General features: G+C 39.1%; 1 protein-coding gene across 2 annotated transcripts in view; it reads left to right on the forward strand.

The window, feature by feature from the left end:
* LRRC4C (leucine rich repeat containing 4C) overlaps nt 1–10,494 on the forward strand; it is a 162,916-nt gene extending 152,422 nt beyond the window's left edge. For both annotated transcript variants that reach the window (XM_004763213.3, XM_004763214.3), the window contains one exon: nt 7,955–10,494. In XM_004763213.3, the coding sequence (XP_004763270.1) occupies nt 7,997–9,919 (1,923 nt within the window). In that variant the 5' untranslated portion in view covers nt 7,955–7,996 and the 3' untranslated portion in view covers nt 9,920–10,494. The remainder of the gene's footprint in view (nt 1–7,954) is intronic.
* The last annotated feature ends 642 nt before the right edge of the window (nt 10,495–11,136 follow it).

Raw genomic sequence — 11,136 nt, forward strand, 5'->3', positions numbered from 1 at the left:
TCAACTATTTAAATTCTGCTGCATAAGCCTTCTGCTTCCGGTAAGTCAGTTTTCCTTCATTTCATGCTCCTACTCCTCTGCTTTTTAAAGTAATCTCTTACCTCCTCCGCCACCACTCTGCCTCAATGCAAGTTTATGTCCCCTTAGAGACTTACATATGATCCTGAATCCTCTTAAAATTTTCTCTGATTATCTGCTATTTCTGATAATCCTTTATGGCATTTAAATACTGAATATGTTGGTTTGCATTAGTACCCAGGACATCTATATGTACACTTTTTAAATATGTATCTGTACATTTGTATTATAGCTCCAACAAGACTATAATATTCTAGAAGTCCTGGCCAATTTCATTCTTACAATCCTGACTGTACTGTCCAAGCAATAGCAACATGTTGGCCACATGATTTTTTTTTTCTTTCCTTTTCTTTTTTTTTTTAATACATAGTTCTCTCTACTCATTGTTTCTTTTCACCTGATGGTCTTGTAATTGTGTCACTTCTAAACCCTGAACATATGTATTCTTTTGCTATAAATCAAGTAAGTCTTAGAGAAAAATGAAAACACAGACTCAGGTATCATCATCATCATCATCATCATCTTCTTCTTCTTCAATCTCAATTTCTTCCAGTTTTCTAGAAACATTGCCAAGTCAGTGTGTTCAGCCAAGGAACCTCCTGTTGACTTGACAGGTTGAGTCCCTGGTTTACAGCCATTTAAATGTTGTATTACTTCCATTACATTTGCCTACAGGGTCAGCCCTAGGCAGGGTTACAAAAATTTTCTTCTCACTGGAAATCTGCAGAGCAACAAAAAACTATATAAGGAGTAGAGAAAACTCAACCGACTTAAAAAATTGGGTTTCAATTGGGGAAAAAAATAAATTATATTAGAAAATATTTATAAACGAATTTTAATTTGGAGAGGTAAGCTATCTTTGATAATGGTGTTATTCGAGGTGCTATTTTTTCTTCTCTGGTGTATTCTAGCACTCTTTAAAATTTAAAGAATTATACAGGAAATGACTGCAGTAGAAAGCCGTTTAGCATGATAGGGATGCAGCTTACCTCTTTTCTGACTAACGGATGCCTCAGTTTACGCTGTTTCCTTTGGTAGGTTTCAAATTTATAACGGTACACAAAAATCAGAATTTTTCTGCTGTCTTACTTGTTATTTCTTTGCCATTGGTTTCAGAAATGGGGAGATGGTGAGAGAAAAAAAGTGAGAGGGAGGGAGAGACCAGGGAAGAGGGAGAAAGGAGAATGAATATGTAAGTATCAAGATAGGTTGACTGTAAGTGACCAAGAAAGAGTAATTGTTTATGCTGTAAGAAGTTGAATATTTTATATCCTAAGAAAATGTAGAGGAAAGATAGTAACAGGATTCATTAATTCAGTTGCCCATCACGAATATAAAAAAAATACAAATTCTTCCCTTCTTTCCATTTTCTTTCCTTGGCATAACTGCTTTATCCTCAGGTTTCCTCCTTTCTTGGCCACAAGATGGCTTCAGCAACTCTAGGCATCTTATACTCACAACGATATCCAGAAACAGAATAAATAACTATTTCTTCCCCCTGTTTTTCTTCTTATTAGTGGGAGAAAAAAAATTTCCAGAACCCCTCAGCTGACTTCTTCTCACATCTCATTGGCCAAATTGTGTCACCTATCCAGACCTAACCAGTCTCTGGCAACAGAAATGTTACAACCAATATTTGTTTAGATAAGAGCTCAGCAAACTATAGTCCAGAGGTTAGCCCTAGGAGCTAAGATTGTTCTTGAATTTTTTTTTTTAAGATTTTATTTATTTATATGTTAGAGAGAGAGAGCGCGCGCACAAGCAGGGGGAGTGGCAAACAGAAGGAGAAGTAGGCTTCCTGCTGAGCAAGGAGCCTGATGTGGGACTCAATCCCAGGACTCTGGGATCTGACCCAAGTCAAAGGCAGAGGTGCAACTGACTAAGTCAACCAGACGTCCCTATTCTTGAATTTTTAAATAGAAAACAATGTTGAGAATAATATTTTGAGAGGCACCTGAGTGGGTCAGTTGGTTAAGCAGCTGCCTTCGGCTCAGGTCATGATCCCAAGATCATGGGATCCAGCTCCACATTGGGCTTCCTGCTCAGTGGAGAGCCTGCTTCTCTGTCTGCCTCTGACCTTCCGCCCTACCCATTTTGCTCATTCTCTCCTTCTCCCTTTTTCAAAAAAAGAATAATATTTTGAGACATGTGAAAATGGTATGAAATTCAAATTTCAGTGCTCCTAACAGGTTTAATCAGAACCACAGCCATATCCACTCATTTACCTTTTCACTACAACTACTTGGCAGAGTAGCATAGTTACAACAGGAGATCACATGGCCTGCAAAGCCTAAAATATTTATTCTCTGGCCCTTTACAGGAAAAGTTTGCCTAGCCCTAGCTTAAACCAAATTCTATTTACCCAGCAGTCCTGAGTCAGACTCTTCCAAAGAAGAGAATATAGTTTCATGATTTAAAAAAAAATTTTTTTAAGGATGGGAATGAAGATTCCCGAACAAAATGTTCTAGGGCAAGAGTAAGGAATGAAAGTGTTGGGGAGGCAACAAATGTGAAGAAAGAGAGAAAGAGAGGTTCAAGCACAATTTAAATGAATAATCCATTCTTAGTGCTGTAAAAAGCTGACTCCCAAAACAACTTGTTGAAAAAACAGAGCAAGTTTATTGCTCATTCTGCTAAGAGAGGCCACCATCTCACATAGGTATGGGAGGATCTGTGAATAGAGTGGTAAAGATTAGGACAGAATTTATGGAGAATTGGAAGTCTGATTTGAGGGGAGTTTTCACTGTGGGAGGTTGATTAGGAGAGAGTTAGGATTGCAGTACAGCCATCTAGGATTTGTGAAAATAGCTAGGTGAGGCAAGAGATTAAAAGAATCTTAGAGAATGAACTGCCATTAGATGTCCTGATGGGTCTTTGGGCAGATTCCTAGAGGGGCAATGAAACAATTTGCTTGGACAGGAGAGTCCCCACAGATAGAGAGGCTAATAAAGATGATGGAAGAGCAAACATCATGGGTATGTCAACAGAAAGGTCTTGTTTGGAGGTCTGTTTCCAGGCTGAGTGTGGGGCAAGTGGTTTTGGTTCTCAGAATTTAGGAGATTCATATGAGGGTGGAGATTTGCTGGAGATAATTATGAGGGTGACTGTGTGTTCTGTGGGCAAGAGTGGTTGTGGCTAATAAATTCACCTTTCTTTTACCTGGCTTCCAAACCAGTTCTAATACCTAGACTTAGTTTCTGCTAACTGAGCAATGAAACTGTGCTAAATAGAGCAGCCCCCTGTATCTCAGTGCACTGAAGCATGGGTAGGGAAAGAAGAAAGGTCTGTTGACAAAGTCAGAATATCCTCTGGGACAAGGCTGAAAGTATTACAGCTTAATTCAAAACCCATACAGATCCATTGGTAAATAAACCCTGTCAGATGACATTGTAATGGATAGAGCCTACTTTTAAATTGATTTCTTTTTGATGTGATAAAATCATCTTATGAAAGAGATGCTGAAACATGGCTTTTAATGTAAAGTAACATAATTTAGATTTTAAAAATAGAAAACCTTTTGTTGATAGTAGGTTATTCGATTCAGTGCACGTACCAAGCGTTATTTTCTGTGGGTTATAAATTACCTTTGAACTGGCTATAATTCATAAATCGTTACTTATGACTGATTTATAGGAAATCTCATTAATAGCAAGAGTAGAAAGACCTTGAAGTAAGTAAGAAAGAGAAAATAAAAGAGCCTGGGGATTGAAAAAGGAGAGACACAAGCACTCTGCAATTAATTGCAATGTATTGGATTTGCATATGAAAGCGTGCTTCTGATCATTGCAGTTAATCCTTACTATAACTCTGAGTAATAGATATTAGTGTTATTCCTATCTTATATAAGAGGAAGAAACTGAGTGTTCCATCATTTTATTTTTAGTTTGAATATGTTTTACATATTTATTATAAATTGCTAATTATGAGCTGGTAAGTATGTGTATGTATATATATATGCATATAGATGTATATAGATGTGTGTATATGTATGTATGTGTATATATATATATATATATATATATATATATATATATATGATATTGCTAACAAAAGCCTTTTGAATAGATGGAAAAGTAAAGTAAAGAGAAATGAGAAGTGAAGTATCTTTCCCAGTTGCAGAGTCATGGAAGTTTAAGCCGGCATTTAAATTTAGGAAGGCTTTACCAGAGCCTTTTCCTTTGACCATGGGACATGCCTCCTTTGCTATTTCTTATTTTAAAGAGAAAAGGATAGCAAATGGCTTATCTTAAGCAAAGGACTTAGCTTCTGCACTTCTGTGCTATGTCCAGTCAATCAGTTATTTCTCTATATCTCTATTACCAGAGACCCCAGGATTCCAAGAGTCAGAGGGTAGGGAGGTAGAAGGTGAACTAGAGGAGTAGGACCCTTGGACCCGAGTCCTAAAAATAACCATCAGTTAATGTATCAGAGATTTTATGTGCTATTTTCTAAATGCCCAATTACCTTAAAAAGTGTGTGTTGGAGGGAGGGGAGCAAATGTATAACTACACCAAATCATATGAATGAAAAATTTTCAGTGGTCATGTCACTGGAAATGTAAGTAAGATTCTATTTAAAGTGGAAATCCCTAAGGGTTTTTAAGGTCATGCTTGAATTTACAATAAAAAATATCTCCTAATCTAGCTCAGGGTGAGAAGCCTACCAATCTTATTGTTGTCACTGTGTAAATAGGACAATAGAGTAGACCTATAAAGCCATCAACAAGATTATTAAGATGAGCAGCCCCCCCCCTGCTATTTAGTGATTAGTTGTTTTAAAATGTAGATTTTATTATTATTTGGTATAATGAGACAAATCAGGAGACAATTGTCATTGAAGAGATACATTCTTTTCTTTACTCACAGTTCCCAAGAGGAGGGGGCATGCTATGTCCTAAGGGGGCCACACAAGGAAGCACCAGGGTCAGTCACAGGGGTAGAAGGAATAAGGAAAACTCTGAGCAAGTGCCTTTATTATGGTTTGTGAGAGAAAGCAAGAGATGGCAGGGTAAGCAGGCTTGCAGCTGTCATTGCCCTGTGAGATCCTGAGAAAGGAGCTGATTGGGGTATAGGCTTCAGGTTGATGAAAAGCATGCTTGTGGGCAAGTCCTTTACTATTTCAAGGAATTGGCTAGTCCTTGAGGGGCTCTCTCTGGAACAACAAGGCCCCAGATAACAAAACATCAGAAAATACAGAAGATAGGGTCACCTGAGTGGCTCAGTTGGTTAAGCGTCTAGACTTTTGATTTCCACTCAGGTCATGATCTCAGGGACATGAGGTGGAGTGCTGCATCAGGCACCATGCTGGGTGTGGAGTCTGCTTAAGATTCTCTCCCTCTCCCTCTCCTTCTGCCCATCTCCCCCCAACTGGTGAGCTCTCTCTTTCTCTTAGAAGAAAGAATGAAAGAAAGAAAGGAGAGAGAAATGGAAGGAAGGAAGGAAGGAAGGAAGGAAGGACGGACAAAATTATAGGAAGTAGAAAGTCATGATTACTATATTAGTCTCTATCACTACACATACACAGAGTTGTAACGAGATAGTAACTGCTTCTACACATTTACAAAAGCCTTTTTACCCAGTGTCTAAAGTGTGACAGGTGAGAAAAACCATCAGACATGGCTTCTGTCCTTGTGGTGTTCATAGGATGGTGGGAGAAGCAGGACCAGAGACTAATGATCTAGTACTAATGATCATAGTACTGGAATCTATCTATCTATCTATTTATCTATCTATCTATCTATCTAGATCTATAGATATAGATATAGATATAGATATATGTATGGTGTGAAAAGTCAATCTAATCAATCTAGAGCTGCAGCAGCCTGGAAGAAAGAACTGTCTCTTTCCCAGGCTCTCCATTCTCACACCACAGAGAACGGTTTACTGTCCCTGGACACGCAAGCATCTTTCTGGGTCCTAGTCTCTTGGCTGAACGTCTTCCTTGGCGAAAATGCTCTTCTTTCCTTTTTTTTTTTTTTTTTTTTTTTTTTAAATCAACTTCTTCTAGAGAACCTAGATCAGGATCCTCTTCTTTTAAAATCCTCTGATTTACCAGCACGGACTGAGCTGATCTGATATCAGTGCCCCTGTGCCAGAGTGGCCTGGCCTCATACCAATGAACATATGTTATCGTGATTCATCTTTGGCCTATCTGTCTCCCCTTTTAAATGATCATTTCCTCAGGGGTAAGGATGATGGTCTTCATCTTTATATGCTCAGCAAGATGTCTGGGTGAGGGCAAGAACAAGAACGGTAATAATAATGGCTGACATTACGGAGCTTTTAACATGGGAGAGGCATTATTCGAAGCACTTTATCTGTTTTAACTAATTTTATCCTCACAACAACACTAAGGGTATGCACTATTGTCATTCTGATTTTGCAAGTGAGGAGGATGTGTTATGGAGAAGATTAATAAGTAGTCCAAGGTGACACATAATAAGTACTAAATTAGTGCCTTTTTGAGTTGGAAGGTAGTGATCGCCATCCCATTTTTTTTTTTTATTTGTTTGTTTCTAAGAGATTCATAGAAGGGACACTTTATTGAGATGAGAGTTTGGAAGAAGTCATTACACAGGTGTCCAGTTCATGATAAGAATGAGACAAGCACTGGGTAACCCAAAGCTCCTTTAAAATTCCTTCCTGTGCTGGAAGAGATGCAGAAAGTAAGTTATTTTATTCCCCTTCCCACAAATCTACTTAAAATCAGCGAGAGTAGGGGTACAAGATATATAGTATTTCTGTTATACTAAGGTGTCCTCTGTACCTAAAAGTTATGTTTCATGGAAATTATTTAATTTGTTTAATTTGTGGTCTGTCTGCCTGTAGGTAGCAGTTGTATTATAGTGAGTTTGAGTATTTGAAAATCTCTAAAAGTTTAGGTACATTTGTACATGCCATTGTTTCAGTGCATCTTCACAGTTGCCAGGGTTCAGAGCTCAGGACACCCCCCAGAAAATTTTAGATTTATTTTAGATTATTTTAGAGAAATTAATCATGAAAAAATATTTTGTCTTTGCCATTGTTCTCCCGGAAACTTTTTAATGGAGATTTGAGATCATATGCTCTTGGACCAGTCAGGTGAGTGTGTGAGTCCTGGTTCTGTACTTATAAACTTTGTGACTTTGTTTTAGTTTCCCTATGACTTCTTCATTTGGAAGTCATAACCTCTTCATTTTGGAAATGGAGACAGTGAACCTCCCTACCTCAGAGCAGTGGTGTAAGGACAAAAGAGGATCAGTCCACGCACCCTATGTAATTGAAAAGGACCCCATTCACAGAAGGGCCCACGCTTGGTTAATGTTCTGTTGTTACACAGAGTTGAAAGTCTTCAAAATTTTTAAGAAGCCATCCTCCAGTTTCATTTGGCACTGGACCCTGCAAATTATGTAGCTACTCCCGGACAGGATTGCTTGTGAAGTCTATAGCCCATGGTGCCTGGCATATAGAAGAATCCTCAATACAATCTCAACTATTACTGGTTTTGTAAGGGAGCTTTTTGTTTGTTGGGTATAGGGCCAAATCTTATTTTCTGTACTTTTCCAATCTGGTCTGGCCTTTGAACCTGCTGATGGGATCCATCTCATATGTCCTCATGAATTCAAGTCATACTTGGTTGCTGAACACTACTGTAAGGTGTTTCCCCTCATTCTCTGTGAGCGCACACTTGATATGGGCTGTAGAAGACTGCTAATTTGAAGTACAGAAACATTTTCTCTATAAATATGAGCCACATCACTCAATAAAAGGACATTAGATTGGTTGTTTGCTAGTGTGAGAAATGATGGCCTTAGCTGGTATATTATGTCACTGACTTTGCTCCAGGAAGACATTTGGAGGAGATCTAATGTTGCTCTTTCTTTGCTCTTATGTTGCAGACTATTTGAACTCCAGACGGACCAACACCAGATAAATTATGAATGTTGAACAAGATGACCTTACATCCACAGCAGATAATGATAGGTCCTAGGTTTAACAGGGCCCTATTTGACCCCCTGCTTGTGGTGCTGCTGGCTCTTCAACTTCTTGTGGTGGCTGGTCTGGTGCGGGCTCAAACCTGCCCTTCTGTCTGCTCCTGCAGCAACCAGTTCAGCAAGGTGATTTGCGTCCGGAAAAACCTACGGGAAGTTCCAGATGGCATCTCTACCAACACGCGGCTGCTGAACCTCCATGAGAACCAAATCCAGATCATCAAAGTGAACAGCTTCAAGCACTTGAGGCACCTGGAAATCCTACAGTTGAGTAGGAATCATATTAGAACAATTGAAATCGGGGCCTTCAATGGTCTGGCAAACCTCAATACTCTGGAACTCTTTGACAATCGTCTTACTACCATCCCAAATGGAGCTTTTGTATATTTGTCTAAACTGAAGGAGCTCTGGTTGAGAAACAACCCCATTGAAAGCATTCCTTCTTATGCTTTTAACAGAATCCCTTCTTTGCGCCGACTAGACTTGGGGGAATTGAAAAGGCTTTCATATATCTCAGAAGGTGCCTTTGAAGGTCTGTCCAACTTGAGGTATTTGAACCTTGCCATGTGCAACCTCCGCGAAATCCCTAACCTTACACCTCTCATAAAACTAGATGAGCTGGATCTTTCCGGGAATCATTTGTCAGCCATCAGGCCTGGCTCGTTCCAGGGACTGATGCACCTTCAAAAACTGTGGATGATCCAGTCCCAGATTCAAGTGATTGAACGGAATGCCTTTGATAACCTTCAGTCACTCGTGGAGATAAACTTGGCACACAACAATCTAACACTACTGCCTCATGACCTCTTCACACCCTTGCATCACCTAGAGCGGATACACTTGCATCACAACCCTTGGAACTGTAACTGTGACATACTGTGGCTCAGCTGGTGGATAAAAGACATGGCCCCCTCCAACACAGCTTGTTGTGCTCGATGTAACACTCCTCCCAATCTGAAAGGGAGGTACATCGGGGAGCTTGACCAGAATTACTTCACATGCTATGCTCCTGTGATTGTGGAGCCCCCAGCAGACCTCAATGTCACGGAGGGCATGGCAGCCGAGCTGAAATGTCGGGCCTCCACGTCCCTGACCTCTGTCTCTTGGATTACCCCAAATGGAACGGTCATGACACATGGGGCATACAAAGTGCGGATAGCTGTGCTCAGTGACGGCACATTAAATTTCACGAATGTAACCGTGCAAGATACAGGCATGTATACATGTATGGTGAGTAATTCTGTCGGAAATACCACTGCTTCTGCCACCCTGAATGTTACTGCAGCAACCACTACTCCCTTCTCTTACTTTTCAACCGTCACAGTAGAGACTATGGAACCTTCTCAGGATGAGGCACGGACCACAGATAACAACGTAGGTCCCACTCCAGTGATTGACTGGGAGACCACCAATGTGACCACTTCTCTCACGCCACAGAGCACAAGGTCGACAGAAAAAACATTCACCATCCCAGTGACTGACATAAACAGTGGGATCCCGGGAATCGATGAGGTCATGAAGACCACCAAAATCATCATTGGCTGTTTTGTGGCCATCACACTCATGGCTGCAGTGATGCTGGTCATTTTCTACAAAATGAGGAAGCAGCACCATCGGCAAAACCATCACGCCCCGACAAGGACTGTTGAAATCATTAATGTGGATGATGAGATTACAGGAGATACACCCATGGAAAGCCACCTGCCCATGCCTGCTATCGAGCATGAGCACCTAAATCACTATAACTCTTACAAATCTCCCTTCAACCACACAACAACAGTTAACACAATTAATTCAATACACAGTTCAGTGCATGAACCGTTATTGATCCGAATGAACTCTAAAGACAATGTACAAGAGACTCAAATCTAAAACATTTACAGAGTTAGAGAAAACAAACAATAAAAAAAAGACAGTTTATTAAAAATGACACAAATGACTGGGCTAAATCTACTGTTTCAAAAAAGTGTCTTTACAAAAAAAAAACAAAAAAGAAAAGAAATTTATTTATTAAAAATTCTATTGTGATCTAAAGCAGACAAAATTATGTGTATTCCTCAGAACCTGTTTTTGCTGCACTTATTTACTATTTTCCCACATCTCATCCCTGCCTTCCCTGGTTGCCATATTTTTCATAGATCTCAAGTCCCTAAAGAACTGGCCTAGGAAATTTTGTAAGAATTCTGTTACACTTTGAGATTTTTATGGTGAATTCTAGTGGTGAGAACCAGTCTATTTTGTCTTTCTTTCTTTCTTTTTTTTTTCTCTTTCCTTTCTTTCCCTCATGCCCTTATGAAGTAGTCCAATGGGGAATGCAATATTAGAAATAGATTTTTAAGAGAGAACGAGATTAAAAAAAAATGCAAGATCTTATATTTTTCATGTAATGACCTGTTCTGTATTTATGAGAACCATTCAATGACAAAGAAAAAAAAAAAAAAGAAAAAGAAAAAAAAGTAAGCAAACAGATTAATTTACATATGAGCATCTATAAAAACCCATGATCTTTTAAACACCTCTAGAACCAGAATTTGTAGTTCAAAAACTAAAAAAATAAGGTTATAAATAAAATATTGTTGGTTTTTCTGTACCTGGACACAGCTCATTTGTAGTATGGCTCAAATGTGAGAAACTTGAAGGTAATTAGATTTCCTACTTTCTAAGAAAGAAAAAAGTATTATATTCTTCAGTCCCAGCATCAGTCTCTTTGGGGTCCTATTTCATTAGCTGACTTGAATGTTGGACCTATCTTCAAGGATGCTGTGGTATTTTATTTTTCTTCTTCTCACTAGGAGCACCCTTTGTAGAATGCGCAGATTAAAAAACAATGGTTTTGTGAAGTAAATTCAATCCCACTTGGAAGAAAGTTTCATTATAATCTAGTCACTGTCTCCTAAGTTAAGTCCTATTGACTAAAGTACAACAAGAGAATGTGAAGGTATTCTAAATTATCTAAGTTGAAAAATAATTTTTGGTGCTGAGTACCAGCAAATTCAGCTCAATTCCACAATAATTATTAAATACCTTCTGTTTTAAACACTGATTTTAGTGCTGTGGGTACACAATTGACAAGGCCTGCTTCTTGTCCT

This window comes from Mustela putorius, unplaced genomic scaffold, assembly GCF_011764305.1.
Source record: "Mustela putorius furo isolate JIRA1106 unplaced genomic scaffold, ASM1176430v1.1 tig00003859_pilon_pilon_pilon, whole genome shotgun sequence".
Lineage (NCBI taxonomy): Eukaryota > Metazoa > Chordata > Mammalia > Carnivora > Mustelidae > Mustela > Mustela putorius.